The sequence below is a fragment of the Triticum aestivum genome, chromosome 7A (genome assembly GCF_018294505.1).
Source record: "Triticum aestivum cultivar Chinese Spring chromosome 7A, IWGSC CS RefSeq v2.1, whole genome shotgun sequence".
Classification (NCBI taxonomy): Eukaryota; Viridiplantae; Streptophyta; class Magnoliopsida; order Poales; family Poaceae; genus Triticum; species Triticum aestivum.
Window position 1 is genome coordinate 92,706,236 of NC_057812.1, and position 18,243 is coordinate 92,724,478.

Consider the following 18,243-nt stretch of genomic DNA (forward strand, 5'->3'; position numbering starts at 1 on the left):
TGGAGGCGCCCCCACCCCGCATCAGACGCCGCCGCCCGCCTCCCCAGCTCCTGGTGGCCGCCGACACAGGCCCTCTGTGGCGGCCGTCGGTCGTGGAGCTGTCGCTAGCCCTCCTCCCGATCCGGTGTGAGGGTCTCCTGGGAAGGTCCGACTGCCAGATCAGGCCAGCTCGGCCCTGGATTGGGGTCGGCTCCTCTCTGGCGGCTGGTGGGCCGGGGATCGCCAGATCCGCCCGGATCTGGCCGGCGCGGCCCTGCCTTGTCGCCCGGCTTGGGTGCTCGCGGTGTGGTCCCCCTGGTGGCGGCGGTGTGGGTCGTTCTCCGTGTTTTGACGGGATGTGCGCGGTGGGTGGATGCCGGGGCGGCGGCCTCAGGCGGTGTGAACGGCGTGGCCTCTCGACGGGCGACGGCCGTGGGAGCTGGTGGTCCGCGACTTCGGCTGTGCGTGTGGTGAGGTCTCGGTGGACGTCTACTACGGTGGGTCGGGGTGCCCCGTCACCCGGCGTGCCTGCTTCGATGAAGTCCAACGCCTTCTCCGGCTGCGTGCGCTCCCCTGGCCAGGTCTTTGGCCGGGTGGATGGGACGGGGGCGGGATCGGGGGAAACTCTTGGCCGTCAGCGGAGGCCACGACAATGGTGGCGCCTTGTGGGCGTCGGTTTCCTTTTTGGAGGCCTTGTCGAGGTCCTATCCCGTTTCTTATTGTGCTCTTCATTTGGGCGAAAGCTCTAGTTCCCCTTGCGGCGACGGCGTCGTACCTTCATGGCGTTCCTTCTTGAAGGCGTCGTCTGGGGTTCCCGGAAGCACGGTGGGTGCTTTGTGGTGTGTGTGAGGTGTTTGGCGGCGGCAATGTGTGCGGCGTTTTATCTATTCTACCGCTGATCTTCATCTTGTGGTAGCGCTCCATTTGTTTGGCGATGTTCTAGCGTAGGTGGTGGTCGTCATTTGGCGTCATGGTGGCGTTGATGGCGGAGGAGCCTGCCAAGGTTGGCACCTCAATCTGCTTGGAGATGGACCAGTGGAAGATGGTGGAGACGACACATTTGAGTGCGTCAGACCGGTTTATGCCCCAGACCCGGTATGTGGCTAGGCTGGGGATTCCGGCTTTTGATGTTAGGATTAGGTGAGTGGTCTGGGTAGTGGTCTAGCTAGCACCCCTTCATCATATGGATAGGAGTAGCGACATATGTTGCCTAGATGGTGGATTCAGGCTTATTGTTGTAACACTTTGTAAGGTTCTCGAGAATAATCAATAAAGTGACCGTATGCATCTCCCAGATGCAGAGGCCGGGGGTCATCCTCCTTTTCTAAAAAAAAGTATGGTTAAATCTAAGTTTATTTTATTTGTTACTCCCTCCGTAAAGAAATATAAGAGCATTCAGATCACTAAAGTAGTGATCTAAACACTCTTATATTTGTTTACAAAGGGAGTATATAAGAAGAAATCTAGCTATAACTTATGCTCGCAATTAAAAACCACTTTAAATACTGAAAATATGTGTGTTTGTTGTAAGACCTTTTCCTGACCGAGGAGCAGACTGCTAGAGGTCCTTACAGTACAAGAGGTTGGTAGGAGCGCTAGCTCTACATTTCGTTTTGAGATCAATCTTTCTTTTGACGATCTCACTCACAGATCCATTCAATCGTATCAACTGTGTGTGGTACTGTGCTCTCGAGCTTCGTGACAGGCAAACTTGTGTACGAAGACTAATCAGATAAACAACATGTTTATCCACTAATGCACGCAAAGAGCTCCGATCCATCCACCAGTTGTGTATAAGCCTCCACTTGCATATTACTTGATCTCTTACGGGAGTTCTTGCCGCGTACCATGCAACGAAGCATTGACACAAAGAGCCAGTCATGGCTTCTGGTCCTATAAATACCCATGCTATTCTTTGAGTTTAGCAGACATCTCATCTTGCACTCTAGCAAAGCTCGTGATATGGCAGTCACTAAATGCTTAGCTCTTAGTTTGATTGTCCTGTTCGGCACTGGGTTAGCCAATGCTGCAAGGGTAGCTAGATACTCTAGTTCCGAAGGAACCGGCACGGGAGGAGGAGAGGGTGGTGGGTCCGTCAATGGTGCTGGATCAGGGTCTGGGGCTGCTGTTGGGTCTGCAGGAAATGATGAAAATGGGGGGTTCGTCCATGGAAGTGGTGGTGGAGGAGGAGGAGGCGGTGGTGGTGGAAAAAATGGTGGGTCTGGACGTGGATCTGGATCTGCCTTGGGCTCAGGCTCGACCCAGATTGGTCCAGACCCTTTCGGTGGATCTTCTAGTGCTAGTGGTCATGGTGGCGGTCGAGGCGGAGGACAAGGTAGAGGCTACGATGGATCTAGTGGTTATGGGAATGGTGGCGGCACTGGCTCTGGTGCTAGTGAGTCAAACAATGGGTACTGGCCCGGTGGTGCTTATGCCAATGCTAATGCTTCTGGCAACGGTGGAGGGAGAGGCAATGGTCAAAATGGTGGAAGTGGTGGTGGCGAAGGTGGAGGAGGCGGAAACAGTGATGGACACCCGTAAAATCTTCTTCATCGATCATTATATGGAAATGGACTTCAATTCGGTCTAGTGCCTACATGTCTTTCACCCCGATGTCACAAGTTGCAACTAAACTTTTATCTACTATTATCCATGATTTTGCTTCTTAAGCATATTCTATATTTCTGTGCACGTATTTGAAAAAACTTAATAAAAGGTACATCATCATAGTCAATGTTACTGTGGTGAAATTGTGTTTCTTAAATGGTGAGACATTACGTCGTTTTGTAATATCAATTGTAACATGGGTCATCCAATTGATTTGAACGCACTGTATTGTTGGAAATTTTGATGATGTTTTACAATAGTGACGTGATTACATTAATATAGTCTGCGTAAATCATGATTAAAATACATAGTTTGGAGTTTAAAGTCGAATAGTGATAATTCAACTTGGTTGAAATCATTTTAAATTCCCCAGTCCATAATAAAACCTTTGCATATTTCATAGTGGCTACTTGCATCAACACGGATTTATGGAACATGGTTCCACGGGAACCCCTTATGAATAGTATTTTTTTTAAATAGTAGGATGTTTTTAAAAAAAACCTGATTTTTTCTGTAACATAAATGGTCGATCGGTATACTCACATATGAGGTTTAACGAATAAATGATATCCATTGTATTTTGGGGAAAAATGGTGAAATGAAAGCTATATTCAAAACCACTATTTGAATGAATAGTAAGGTAGGATTATATTTTCTTCACTATGAACTTTTCTACACTGAACTTTTCACATCAAGCTAAAAGATTTTACCATGCCACATTAATTCCATCAACCATAAACCGATGCCCGTTGAATCATTTTTTTTCCTTCTCTGAAAGTAACTGACCCTCATCAATTCTTACCAATGTTGAATACCAATCAAATCCAAAGGCATCTACAACAAAAACAGTTATAATTTGGGTCGTACTAGAAACCAAAAAACGGACGCTACACATCGGCTGAGTGATGAATCGATTGGATCAGCTGCCTCAGCAGCCATTGGATGGTGCCCAAGACAGCCCTCTCCCATCGCGTTAGCCTCAACCTTTGCAACAAGGGCCATGTTGTGCTCCGAGACTTTGCAACACAAGCCTTGTTGCGCTCGCAAGGTCACCAGGCAACGCATGGGCCTTTGTTCACTATTGCAATATTGATCATACTACGATCACCCATTGCAATATAGACCATGTCGCCATCACCTCTAGCTTGCATGACGTGGGTCTTGGGGTCACCCATTGCAACATGCATCATGTTACAGTCATCCATTGCAACATGGACCATGTTGCAGTCACCTCCAACTTGCATGGTGTGGGCCTTTGGTCACCCATTACAACATGGAAAATGTCGCTCCCACCCATTGGAACATGGATCATGTTGAGGTCACATATAGACATGGTCTTGCAGGCCAGAACTGCCACCCATGCTGATGACTACCTTGCACCACCACCACCTGGCCTAACGACATAGCCGACAACAACCTTGCTGCAGCGCCACCAGCCTCAGCAACGAAGCTCTTGGCTGGCATGGATTCGAGCTCATGCACCTGACTCCGAGGGTCTCCAACTAGAAATTCATCTCTAAGTTGGTCCATTGAATGAACTCTATGTGGGCCGGAGGAGGAGGAGAGGCGCTTGGGAAGAGGACACATCAAGGGATGAGGCATTGTGGGTCTCCACTTGAGCTCCACCTCCCGACCCCATCCATGGCACTAGTAGGAGAGTTGATGAAAAAGGGGGTGCAATGAGTGGGGACCCATGAGATACGCCTAAACGAGATGGTCGACGAGACGTGAGTAATCCTATTATAAGTGTTTGCCAACAAAAATGATACGCACATTATGAGGAGACTGCCCGGGCGCTCAAGCACAGGTTCAAATGTATTTTTCGGCATTGTGGGTAGTGCAGCGTAATGCATGCATGTTTGTGTAGATCATTTTAGGTGGATTGGGTTGTTCGAATCTACAAAAAAGGGTATTTTCAGACACAATCACATGCTTCTTCGTTAACAGAAACATAGTCGATTACGATTGCAGAATCAGTGTCGCTTGGCCATCTGATTCACAAAGGGTCGCTTTTATTTATTGAACAAAACAGGAGGACATGGTACTTTTGAAATAGCACTGAGAGAGTACGTTTGCAGACTAGTACAAAAATTATTGCACCATTCACCATCTGTCATGGTTGGCGAGATTTTTAAATTGATTCCTATAAACAGAAAGAAAGGGAGTAGCTAGTTAGCAGCACCGCTATTCAAACATTCAAAAGGTGAGAGTAAAACCTTGTTGGATTTCGAAGCATCTTAATTCGGCAGTTCTATATTTCTCCTCGACAAAGAAAAATAGATGAACTTTGACAACAACAAAAAAACAGTATCAGGAGCCAATTTTGTTTTCATATACGACCTCTTCAGATGTCCGAACAATCTGAAATTCTGCTTGCATGAGCATCTTATTAGCTGCCAAAGAAATTCAGAATATTTTTTTTAATCTTCTGATGTACTTTTCTGAATTTACTGTTGAGGCTGGGCGCCGTTTTGAGTTATCGCACATATAAAAGGGAGTACAAAGTCGCACATGAAATGGACGGTCCCAAGGGTCTCACTCAGTGCGTCCAACACGATGTCACGTGACCGGCCGCAGCAGCATCAACCAAATGAGACGATCCATCACATTCCCATTACCGATCCAGCAACAAGTTAGCCAGTTAGGGGAGCACGGCGGTATCGTGTACGTACGTGATTACCATTCGGGACGGCAGCACCACGGGCGAGCAAACAGGATCGCCGCGGAAGCTTCGTGCCGGTGGCGAGCCAAAACGAGCGCCGCGTCGCTGCACCAGAACGGGAGGGGCACACGATCAGACTTCAGACTGCAACGGAAAGAAACTAACAGAAAAGGAGAAAGGCAAAGCTCGCAATGAAGACGAGAGAGGGCTAGAGAGAGAAGGGGATGGGGGGTTCTGCCACCCTCTGATCGCCTCACCAACCCATCCAGCCTTCCCCTGCCAAGCGAGAAAGCCAAAAGTAAAGGCGAGCGAGGGAGGGAGAGGAAAACCCCCACCGGGAAGCCAGGCATTCACCCCTCCTCCTCCTCCCCCAATCCCACCGACGAGCTCGCCGCCTGGCCCGAGCCCGATCCAGTCCGCCGCGCCGCCGCCCTCCTCCTGCATTGGCCTCCGGTACCTTGCTTCTTGCTCTGTTTCTTCCCCTGTTACTCCTTTTTTTTTCACTTCTTGCTTTGCCCCGCAATCCATGCTTAGGCCGTCCCTGTTCTCGCCATGATTTTCCTGTTCCGGCCCCGTGATCTCGCCCTGTGTTCGTCGCGGCATGCCAGCATCGTCCTTGTAGGAGGGGGGAATCTCTCTAGAAATCGTTCCTGGCAGGGTAGGAAAATTGGGGTTTCTGTTTGTTTTTTAGCGCTAAAACCCTCCCAAGAACCGAAGAGCAGGGGATCCGCCCGCCCGCCCGCCCGTCCGTCCAAGACCGCCGTGTCTTGGCACGGCATCTTGCCTGCGCGGCGTAGCAATCGGCGGCTTCTTGCTCTTGCGATGGTTTCACAACGGCGACCAGGCCGACGGTTGTGGGGTGCCCCTTCTCTAGCGGGCGCCCATGGATGGTTCTGTTCGTCAGATGTGCGCATATATCGTAGCAAGATTTCCTGTGCACAAATCCTGCTAGTTGGAGCTGCTCTTGTTAGCATCACACTTGTTGGAGTAAGTAGTAGGGATGGGGATCTTGATGGTTTTCAGGCAGGCGTTATTGAATGTTAAATCTGCAAGTTTTTAACCCTTACTGGAACACTATGTCAGGGGAGAACCTCTGCATCTCTTGTTCCAGTTGCAAAGAATACATGTAAATGGTTCAGTCGAAAGCCATGCTTCATTGCAAAATCAGGCAGTGTAGACCCACAAGGTGGGGAATGGGAATGGATTGCATATGGGGCCCCATTTGCTGGTTAGTCAAACTGAAAAGTGTTACGCCATATTTGTGCTGCCATTAAGATGTCCGTGTTTGTGTTTCATGCCAATCCTCTTTTGGCAGTTGTTTGTTTGTCTTCAGTTCAGCGTGTTTGTTTGTAGGTAGGAACTCCGCTGCAGATTTCCTGAAGGAAAAAAAATGAGCTTCTGGTCATGATTGATGATTGGCTTCATACCATCGTATTGTTGCCTTATCTTACAGTTTTATACAATATACTCCCTCCGTTAGGAATTAGCTGACGCTCAAACGGATTTATCTATACGTATTTCAGTGCTAGATACATTCGTCTGAGTGTCAACTAATTCCGGACGGAGGAAGTATATAACTGCATGTTCTTAGAAAGCATGTTCTAGATTCTTCTCTTTTAATTTGAGTTAATTTTTAATATCCTGACCCTTTTTCGTTCTGATTGTTTCATGGTATCAAAGAAAACCAATGAATTTTTGGATGGGGAAGGTACAGAGTAAGAATGTTCCAGCCTATGATGGAGCAATTTTTCTGTGCAACCACCTGACCAGGAAGGAGTGCTTCCACAGAAAGCTTTTTGGCCTTTCGTCTAAATGTATTGAGTTTATACATAAAGTGAAATCTGGCGCGACACTATTCCTGTATGATGTTGAGCAACGTAAGCTTCATGGGGTGTTTGAAGCAACTTCAGATGGAGCCATGAATATCATTCCTGGTGCATATGCCTCATCAGGGTTTCAGTATCCTTGTCAGGTATGAATATGTTTTAGACATACCAAGCATAGTTATATATTCCAGGGTTTCTATGAAATTTCTCAGTGACATGTCTTTGATAACCCACCTGGAGCATCTATCCTCCACTTATTCCATATTTCACACTAATTTGCACCTTTCAGATGGTAAAGGGAAACTGTCAGCAATTTTCTGTGATGCTTTGGAATTTGCCCTTCCTGGCATATTATGGGAGACAGACTAATACTTTTCCTGCTGTGTTCACTAAATACAGATACGCTTTAAGAGGATTTGGTTTTGCAAGCCTTTGATGGAAAGTGAATTTGAAGATGCTGTACAGGATAATTATTACTTCGCAAGAAACAAGTTTAATTATGGTTTGACACATCAACAAGCCTGTTTCACAGTCTTCTGGTGTTATGTTAATTTACGTTAGCTACTGATCCCAGGGTGTTTCTTTGATACAGGTTGTAAAGCTTCTTCACTTGTTTTCTTCAAGGAACAGATTACAGCCTCGTCAAAATCCAAGGTTACAGTATGAACCTCCAAGGGAGTCTGATATTTCTTCTGTGGTTAACCAAACTGATAACCAGTCTGGTTCAAATAGCACTTCACACGGTTCATTGAAAAGCCCCTGTCAAACATGTACCTCCTCCAATGTTGGGGAACATGCAGCATCGCCGAGTCACAAGTTATCTGAGCCTATGTCATTAAAGCATAGAGAGTTACAACTAGACATCTCTGATGTGGCTAAGTCCAACAGCTCAAGATCTTCCTTGCACACTGCAGCAAATACAGACGTTGTCACTGAACCTGGCACCCAAGAAGCAGTGGATGACAAGTTTACTGATGATTATATACCACTACAGCTGGAGGATGATACTTCAGATGGTGTTGATACTCTATTTGATTTGCTTGGAGATGAGAGCCACTCTTCAGAATCTAAAGGCAGTAGTGACTCTGAAGAGAACACAGCTTTCCACCAACCATGTGTCAGGAAGAAAGATGATTGCCATCAACCCCCGGCAGATTCAAAGCTTCGCGCTGACATTGAAGGGCGAAAAAGCGTGTTTGCTCGGTTATTGGGAAGACCTGAATCTTTTGTTCAAAGACAGAAGTTCAAGACCAAACCATTCCCATCAAAGAATGCTAAGTCTTTCAGTTCCCCTAATCAGAGGAGAAAACGGCGGAGGGCACAGCAGAGCAAGTCCTTTCCATGTGATAATCGTGCAACGTTGGGTATGCCTTCAGCTCATAAGATGATAAAAGGTCCAGCATTGGACTATTCATTTGTCTGGGACGATGACAGAAGATCCAACAAGTTCTCTGGTGGAAAACCAAGCAACATTCAGAGAGTCCTGTGGGATGTATCTACTAAAGAACCTGATCGATATGGTGCATGCAAAAGGCTGTTTGTTCCTGAAGGTAGTAAAAATTTGATCGGGTCCTCTAACAGAGTGTCAAATAAACCACCAATGTTTGCTGAAGTACATGAGAGCCGCAAAGTCACTGTTGAAGAAAAAACCAGGACCCCTGTCTTGGATTTTAAGCAGCATGCTAAGGATCCAAATATTGAAGGAGGAGATCCAGATTATTTGGCCGATGTTGAGGAAGCAGCAACGAAGAAGACACGGTTAGCAAGTGCATCTTACCATGGAGAGGAGGATGAAAGTGAAACTGCATTGGTTTCAAAAGACACCAGACCTATGGACATGCTGACAGTATCAGATGAGAACTGCAAACTCAATAGCATCAGTTTGTTATCTAATGACACATGTACTCAGATGGCTGGAGCTTATCTCGAAACCGAAGTGCAACTGAAAGATGAACAGCAAAGGATCCAAGGCTGCCGTGAAGATGTTACAGGTGATACTGAGAACATGCCGATAGTATCAGATGAGAACTGTAAACTCAATAGCATCAGTTTGTCATCTAATGATACCTGTACTCAGATGGCTGGAGGTTATCGCGAAACCGAAATGCAACTGCAAGATGAACAGCAAAGGATCGAAGGCTGCTGTGAAGATGTCATAGGTGAAAAATCATTGCTCGGAGATTCTGGAAATGCACAGCTGTTTCGCAAGCTCAGTTTTGGTGACATGCAGACCATTGTTGAAACTGGCAGTGAGGTGGGTTTTGGCGATGTGGACACTGAAACATCTCTCCAAGAGAAACAAAAGCAAAGTGCTAGGAGCTGCTCTGGAGTGGTTGATACAGATACAAGGTTGATCATCGAAAATCCTGAAACCATGGAATCCTTGCCCAACCATGATCAGGATGGAACTTTTGAAATGGTGGCAACTGATCACCAGGACACCAGTACCCTCCCTCAGTGCAAAGATGGTGAAGCTACAAACCAACTGACAGGCTCTGAAGATGATAAAGATAGTACCATCAACTTGTCGCCGAACAGATGTCGAAGCACTTCACCTCCTCGTGATCTTGAGTTGAGCAAAGAAGAGGAGATGCGACACCAAAGTTACCGAACAAAACATGGAGCAGCCCATGAAATCTCAGACTCCACGGACTCATTTGCGATCTGCGCCGAGGGTTACGGAAGCCAGATTGGGATGTCAACTGACAGCACCTCTGTTCATCTGATCATCAACGAACTTGGAACAAACTCAGAGTCCAGGACAAGTTTCTTCGACAGCTCCTGTGACAAAGAATCAAATAAACACCCGCTGTTTGCTGAAGTACATGAGATCTGCAAAGTCAGTGTTGAAGAAGAAACCAGGACCCCTTTCTTGGACTTTACACGGTGTGCCAAGGATCCAAATGTTGAAGGAGGAGATCCTACTGCCGATGTTCAGGAAGCAGCAACGAAGAAGATGCGGTTAGTAAGTGCATCTTACCATGGAGAGGAGTATGAAAGTGAAACTTCATTGGTTCCAAAAGACACCAAACCTATGGACATGCTGACAGTATCTGATGAGAACTGTAAACTCAAGAGCATCAGTCTGTCATCTAATGACACCAGTGCTCAGATGGCTGGAGCTTATCTTGAAACCGAAGTGCAACTGCACGATGAACAGAAAAGGATCCAAAGCTGCAGTGAAGATGTTACCGGTGATACAGAGAACATTCTGACAGTATCAGATGAGAACTGTAAACACAAGAGCATCAGTTTGTCATCTAATAACACATGTACTCAGATGGCCAGAGCTTATCTTGAAACCAAAGTGCAGCTGCAAGATGAACAGCAAATGATCCAAAGCTACCGTGAAGATGTTCCTGGTGACACTGAGAACATGCTGACAGTATCAGATGAGAACTGTAAACTCAATAGCATCAGTTTGTCATCTCATGACACCTGTACTCAAATGGCTGGAGCTTATCTCGAAACCGAAGTGCAACTGCAAGATGAACAGCAAAGGATCCAAGGCAGCTGTGAAGATGTCACAGGTGATAAATCATCGGTTCTTGGAGATTCTGGAGATGCACACCTGTTTCGCAGGCTCAATTTCGGTGACATGGAGACCATTGTTGAAACTGGCAGTGAGGTGGGTTTTGGCCATGTGGACACTGAAACATCCCTCCGAGAGAAACAAAACCAAAGTTCTAGGAGCTGCTATGGAGTGGTTGATGCAGATACAACGTTGATCCTCGAAAATCCTGAAACCATGGAATCCTTGCCCAGCCATGATGAGGATGGAACTTTGGAAATGGTGGCTACTGATCATCAGGACACCGGCACCCTCCCTCAGGGCAAAGATGGTGAAGCTACGGACCCATTGACAGGCTCTGAAGATGATGAAAATACTACTTCCAACGCCCTGTCCCCGAACAGACGTCGAAGCAGTTCACCTCCTGGTGATGTTGAGTTGAGCAAAGCAGAGGAGATGCGATACCAAAGTTACCAAGCCAAACATATAGCAGCTGCCCATGAAATGTCAGACTCGACGGACTCATTTGTGGTCTGCGCCGAGGGTTACGGAAGCAAGATTGGTATGTCAACTAACAGCACCTCTGTTCATCTGGTCATCAACGAACTTGGAACAAACTCGGAGTCCAGGACAAGTTTCTTCGACATCTCTTGTGACAGAGAATCAAATAAACCCCTCTTTGCTGAAGTACATGAGAGCTGCAAAGTCACTGTTAAAGAACAAATCAGTACCCCTTTCTTGGACTTTAAGCGGCGTGCTAAGGATCCAAATGTTGAAGGAGGAGCGGATTATACTGCCGATGTTCAAGAAGCAGCAAGGAAGAAGACGCGGTTAGCAAGTGCATCTTACCATGGAGAGGAGTATGAAAGTGAAACTGCATTGGTTCCAAACGACACCAAACCTATGGACATGCTGACAGTATCAGATGAGAACTGTAAATTCAAGAGCGTCAGTTTGTCATCTAATGACAGATGTACTCAGCTGGCTGGAGCTTATCTTGAAACCAAAGTGCAGCTGCAAGATGAACAGCAAAGGATCCAAGGCTGCTGTGAAGATGTTGCTGGCAATACCGAGAACATGCTGAAAGTATCAGATGAGAACTGTAAACTCAATAGCATCTGTTTGATATCTAATGACACATGTACTGTGATGCCTGGAGCTTATCTCGAAACTGAAGTGCAACCGCAAGATGAACAGCAAAGGATCCATGGCTGCTGCGAAGATGTCACAGGTGATAAATCATCGATTCTCGGGGATTCTGGAAATGCAAACCTGTTTCGCAGGCTCAGTTTCGGTGGCATGCAGACCATTGTTGAAACTGGCAGAGAGGTGGGTATCGGCCATGTGGACACTGAAACAACCGTCCAAGAGAAGCAAAACCAAAGTGCTAGGAGCTTCCCTGGAGGGGTCAATGCAGATAAAATGTTGATCGTCGAAAACCCTGATACCATGGAATCATCGTCCAACCATGATGAGGATGGAACTTTGGAAATGGTGGCCACTGATCATCAGGACACAAGTAGCCTCATGATCCTTGGAATCCGTCAGGGCAAAGATGGTGAAGCTGCAAACCCACTGACAGGCTCTGAAGATGATGATGAAGGTGCTACCAGCAACACCACTTCGCCAGACAGACGTCGAAGCTCTTCACCTGCTCATGATGTTGAGTTGAGCAAAGCAGAGGAGACGCGATGCCAAAGTCAACAAACCAAAAATGTGGCAGCTGCTCATGAAATGCCGGACTCCACGGACTCATTTGCGGTCCGCGCTGATGGCAACGACAGAAGCAAGATTGCGGCATCAACTGACAGCACCTCTGTTCATGTGGTCGTCAACGACCTCCTTGGCACAAACTCGGAGTCCAGGACGGGCTTCTTCGACGGCTCCTCGAGCGAGCCTGCCGAGATGATCATACTCTCGCATGACCCCGGCGTGGACATGGAACCTCACTGACCGTGCTGCTGCTGCGGAGGCGCCACGGCAGAGCACCGGCAACGTCAACAACGAACAGCCTTCGTCTTCACTGATTCCTGCAAAGTAATAAGATTATCTGAACTTGTGTATGTAACACTTTGTGGATTTTCCAAGTACCTCTGCCTGAAACGAAACAATAGAATTACTGTAACAATAATTCTCCGTGGCTGCCTCCTTGTGTTTACTTGCGCTGGCTGGGGTTATATACGGGGATATGACCTGTGATCTGATGTGGTCGTCGGCCATTGTATTGCGTTGCGTTCCTGATGCAGCAGAAGCAGGGAGCAGTGACAGAGGCGGTGAACGGATTCGGATGGCCGTGCAGGGAGCAGTGACAGAACCCAAGAACAAATCGATGAACAAGATAGTAAAAAAAATCGATGAGAAAATACAAATTGGCACCGAAACGAGGACGAATTCAGTACCAAACTTCAAAAGCGTGTTTGGAAGCTTGAGGGATTGGGAATGGGAGTTTAGGAGGGGGAGTTTATGAAGGGAATGGACTTGGGAAGTAGACTATTAGTCCCAATCCCATGCTTGGTGTGTGGTGGGAATTATTAGTGGGAAATCAACAGGGAGTTATTTTCCTTTGTTTGGTTCGTGGTTATAGGAATGGGAATTATTCTATGAGCTGGGCAAATGAGTGTTACCGTTAATCAGGTCTGCAATAAGAAAATACTCATATTTTGACTTTATTTGCTCCACGCCTAAGAAAGAGAGAAAATGTTGATAGCAACAATTTTGCATTTGATCAATAGACTTGCATACATACAACATATCAGATGATACCAGGTCAGGAAGGAGATACCGGATAATAGGTGTCATGCTTGCTGGATGTATTGAATAGTCCATCAAGCAAATCATCAACAGTCAATCCCAGCAAATGAGAGCAAAGACATGAAGCAAGTATTTTAACTAGCAGATGAACATATGAAAGTATCCTTTCCAAGAGTATAAGACGAGATTATATAAAAAAATAAATGAAGGCACTGAGTGTTGCAAGTGATGAGTTGAAAGAAAACAACTACAAGTCCTGAGCAGAAAAGAATATATGAGCTGCTAATCTGGAAGTTCAAATCTGGGTATTCGCTTATTTTTTGGCCGCCTCAAGCTCCTGGCGAACAAATAGTACTTTGAAATCATCACGCAACTTTATGAAAAGCTCGGTCTTTCCAGCGTCACCACCAATAACACGAACAGCCATAACAACTTCTTCTTTACTGAGATCTTTAAGATTCTGCAGAATATCAAGTAACTTGGTTCTGTTGGCTGATGCTTGCTCATGAACTTCAGCTTCATGCATAAACGCCCTCTGTAAACCGTTCATGGTTTTTGCATTGTCCTGTTCTGCTTCCAAGAACATTGCAATTGTGTTGGACACACTTATAAGGCCTGATTCTAGTGCATCATCATCAGGGTATGTTCTCTTACGACCAGGCCTAGAACCACCAGATGGGTTGGTGTTCTCATGTGCTTGAGGAGAATTCTCCTTGGCCGGTTGGCTAGTAGGTTCTGCATCTGCTGTTTCTTCAACTTCTACAACTTCCTCTTCTCCGGGACCTTTAGCACTGCCTCCTTTAGCCAAATCGCTAGCATAAACCTCACATAGCTTGTCAAAATTAACCATAGGCTTCATGTACAGAGGACCTGCTCCTTCACGGGACTACAAAGAGAGCATGACTTTCCATTAGAAAACAAATTATAATGCACAAAAAATGAAACATAACAGATTACTTTGTCTATTTATTTGACATAGTGTACCTTTGCCCAACCCATATATGTCTCTCTATCTCCGATTACCATCTTCTTCTCATCATCCCATCCAAATCCACTACCATTTTGCATAATTTCCAGAACATAGGGAAGTTGTTTCTTCAAAATCTTAACTTTTGACCTGATATGTGGATCAGCTTTGAGATCAGCATGTGGGAGTACTTCAGCCATTTTCTTCTCAATATATGTAAGATAGCCGGACTTGTGACCCGTGTCTACTTTCCAAGATGAATCATTCATGTCATATAGAATGTCAATAAGTAACTTTTCCTCCTCCGCTGTCCATGTCCTCTTGTCTCTCTTTTTGGATGTCAATTTGCTCTCCTTTGGCTTGGTATTCTGCTAGATTTTAATAGGACAATAAAAATGTATATACAAATGATAAAGAATATAGATGGTCATAAATGAGATATGATGTTCATACATTAATCAATATCTCCTATCACAGAAAAGTGAATAAAAAGAAACATAAGCAACTACGACATATGGGACGAAACAAATATTGATGAAGAATGTTTGGACACTCATAGGTTGCTGAATAAACAATTAAGATCCTCCACCTAACATCTAGTAGCGTGTATCAGCGATCACGTCTTTTCTCTGTCCAAACTTTCCACATTTCATCAGCTAATTTATCTCTTTTCTCAGTCCATTCTGATGATGTTTCGGTGGACTGAATGACATCCTCATTTACTTGTTGTTGTTGAAGGCGTAGCATGTACTCATCTAGATACTGTTCGCAGGGATCAACACGCATTTGTTGTCGTATCAGATTGTGAATATAGCAGCATGCTAAAATTATGTCAACTTGTGTATCAAAAGGATAATAAGAGGGATTCCTAATGATAGCCCATCGCATCTTGAATAATCCGAAAATCCTCTCAATCACATTTCTTGCTGACGAATGCCGCATGTTAAACAATTCCTCTTTTTTTGTTGGGGGATTTTTCCAATCATTGAGATGGTACCGCTGTCCTCTGTATGGAGCAAGAAATCCTTCACAGTTCTTGTATCCAGCATCGACTAGATAATAGCACCCTATGCAATAGGAACATGTGTATGGGTTTGTTAACTATGTATACAATATATACATTTAACTAGGATGGACCATTTTAATATTATCTCTTACCACGAGGAACCTTAAGGCCATTTGATCTTGACAAAGCATCTCGAAGCACCCTCCCATCAGCTGCTGATCCTTCCCAACCCGGTAACACATAAATGAATTGCATGTCCGGCGCACATACACCAAGAACATTTGTTGCAACTTCATTCTTTCGTGAACGGAATCTTGGTTTGTCAGTTTGGGGCACATGAACTTCTACATACGCCCCATCTAAGGCGCCTAAACAATTCTATAGTAAGAACAAAATGTGTTAGACCGTGAACAAAACTGGACCTACAACTCTTTTCTATGTTGAAATATCATTTTGGTACCTTAAACCACTTCCACCTTCCATCCGTGCAGTTGGCCGGAATTGACCGAGGCTTCTTAAGTAACACTTTCCAGAGTTTTAAAACTGCGCCTAGAACTTGATGAAATTTCCGACTTACTGATTCAGGCGAACGCTGGAAATCATGATGGATTGCTCGATTTTTCACATCATGTGCAAGTATGTGAAGGAACATGGCAACCGATTCCTCGACACTCATGTGCCTAGTATCTTTTAACCCGCCTATTTCTCTTACCAAAGAACATAATACTCTAAAACAACGCCTATCCATCCAAAGTTGGAAAATGCATTCTGTGTCGCTTACTCGTATCTTGTTGTTCAAGGTTTGTGCTCGAGTAATTGGGTCATACCAAGAAGGTTGCCTAATTTGACGAATCCTACATCGACTCCTCCTAAGTAACATTATCAATATTTGCAACAACAGATATAAGATTATGAGTATTTTCACTCTTCGTCGCCTCATTGCGTGCCATAAGATTATGGTTTCCCGGTTTGTTGGTGGACGTGCCATGTCTGTGAACAAAATTAGATGATAATGTCGCACAATTAGAATATTTTCATGATTCAGGATGGTTATGTACAAGCATCAGCTATAAGAAAGAAGATAGGATGCGATAAACACCACACAACCAAACAACAAGCAATCAGCAAGTCACACATGAGCACCCAAGAAAAATAATGCATGCAGAAAAATAACTTTTTTTGGTGAAGTACCTCCGCTGGAAGTTTCTTGTTACTGTCCGGAGGAGGTCTTGGATTTGGATTAGCAGAAGCACTTTCATGGCCTTTATGATTAACATAGATTTCTGCAAAGTTGTGTTTCTTTGCGAAGTTCAACATCTTACGAATAGAATTATCATCGTGAACTAGATCAATTCCTTCATCAAGGCTACACCCAGGAACTGTATAATATAACTCATCGCCATCCTTGAAACCTACATCTTTAGCCATGCGAACTAGACGAAAATAGAATGTACGCTCACTGTCACAATTTCGAAAAATAGATACTTCGCCTCCATCATAAGTAAGTGGACCTTCCATTGAAAAAGAACCCCCGTGATGCATTTTAATATGGATGAAATCCCTCTCCATTCTGTATATATAAGGCATTTAAAGACATATTTCAAATCCATGGTTATTACTTAAACTATTATTGTTATTTGAGTTCTGCTACAGTACCAAGGGATTTTTGTACACAAGTAAATTGAGAGACAAATTATGCACATGCGAGCTAGCAGCTTGTTTAACCTTTGTTACAAGATACTCAAAGGAGGTTCTGATGTGATGAAGTGACTTAGCCGAAGAAGCGACGCCCGATACCCAGGAATGGAATTTGACATGAATGTACTTCCTACTTTTATATTATATATATTCCCCCCAATATGAAACAATATTGTGAGTACATCATGGAAAATATGCAATGTTTGTATGACTGAAAGCTGGGACTTGGAAGTCATTGAAATCTGTAGCAGCTATCAAGACTTTTTTGTGTGTACATTTGACACTTAATTTCGTATGTAAAACTGAACTTAGAAAGTACAGGAAGCATGAAGCAGGCAGGTACACAAAGGCAAGTGGTATATGACATATACATATCGTTCCCTACATGCAGCCACAACGTCAAGTTAGCAGCTATTGTGGTTTGCCCTTTTTCATGTATATGTCAGGTGGCATCACGAACAATCTTGGTTCTCTACATGTACAAATAGCAGCCACAACAGCAAGTCAGTGATGACCAACAACTACAGCCGAAGACTAGCAAATACATTTATACAAGAACAAGAGATTGCATCCAGTAATTATTCACATCCATGTCCCATCTATGCTTCTAAAAAGGATATCAAGAACTAATCAAGACAGAGACCTCTGTACAGTATTTCTATGAATCAAACAAGGGGGCAAATGAAATACTAAATCGATGTAGTAATCCACACCTCTGGCCTTTTGGTGACTCTTGCTCCTGAACTGCAGGGGGGGGGGGGGGACCGAACTGATGGAACAAATCTGTGACCTGTGAATCAGGGAAAAAAATAGAAAGAAGAATAGATCTGCATCAGTTTGTAATAGGAAAAGAAACGAATCCAACTTTGTTAGCCAAACCAGATGGGATACAGCTAGATTTGTAGGTATGGATTGGCAGGAAAATCTCCACGAATTCAAGATGGAAAGGGGGAAAACGGGTTACCTCAGCTCCTGTTCGTGCTTGCCGCCAGCTCTGGAGGAGATTGGGGAGAAGTTAGCGGCCGCCGATTCGTTTGGAGGACTAATGGTGGCGCTGCTAAATAGGGGTCATTAGCTAGAATTTTACCGCGCTTTCGGATTTTCGCGCCTTTTCCCCCTTCCGCCGCGGGACGTGACGAACAACTCAAGTTTTTTTTTGGCGTCAATTCCCACTCCCACGCTGAATTACTAGGGTCCCCCCTGGGAAGAGTTTTACGGGAGTTGGGCCTCCTAACT

The 18,243-nt window shown here is 45.0% G+C and overlaps 2 protein-coding genes across 3 annotated transcripts; both read left to right on the forward strand.

The window, feature by feature from the left end:
- Positions 1-1,941: 1,941 nt before the first annotated feature.
- Positions 1,942-2,824, forward strand: LOC123147756 (putative glycine-rich cell wall structural protein 1). The gene has a single exon (XM_044567064.1). The coding sequence runs from the start codon at positions 1,942-1,944 to the stop codon at positions 2,518-2,520; it is 579 nt and encodes a 192-aa protein (XP_044422999.1). The 3' UTR covers positions 2,521-2,824.
- Positions 2,825-5,505: 2,681 nt separating this feature from the next.
- Positions 5,506-12,718, forward strand: LOC123146999 (uncharacterized). Of its 2 annotated transcripts, XM_044566255.1 has the most exons (4): positions 5,506-5,701; positions 6,929-7,220; positions 7,474-7,593; positions 7,667-12,718. In XM_044566255.1, the coding sequence occupies exons 2-4, from the start codon at positions 6,936-6,938 to the stop codon at positions 12,536-12,538; spliced, it is 5,277 nt and encodes a 1,758-aa protein (XP_044422190.1). In that variant the 5' UTR covers positions 5,506-5,701; positions 6,929-6,935; the 3' UTR covers positions 12,539-12,718. The 2 variants fall into 2 exon arrangements, with proteins under 2 accessions (XP_044422190.1, XP_044422189.1); XM_044566254.1 differs by lacking the exon at positions 5,506-5,701 and having other exon boundaries at positions 7,083-7,220; positions 7,474-7,576.
- The last annotated feature ends 5,525 nt before the right edge of the window (positions 12,719-18,243 follow it).

What these genes read in the sequence shown, in the direction of transcription:
- LOC123146999 (XM_044566255.1), top strand. Translation starts at nt 6,936, where the DNA reads ATGAATTTTTGGATGGGGAAGGTACAGAGTAAGAATGTTCCAGCCTAT. An exon ending in GGTTTCAGTATCCTTGTCAG is followed by an intron (nt 7,221 to 7,473) that starts GTATGAATATGT and finishes CACTAAATACAG; the next exon opens with ATACGCTTTAAGAGGATTTG. An exon ending in ATGGTTTGACACATCAACAA is followed by an intron (nt 7,594 to 7,666) that starts GCCTGTTTCACA and finishes TCTTTGATACAG; the next exon opens with GTTGTAAAGCTTCTTCACTT.
- LOC123147756 (XM_044567064.1), top strand. Translation starts at nt 1,942, where the DNA reads ATGGCAGTCACTAAATGCTTAGCTCTTAGTTTGATTGTCCTGTTCGGC.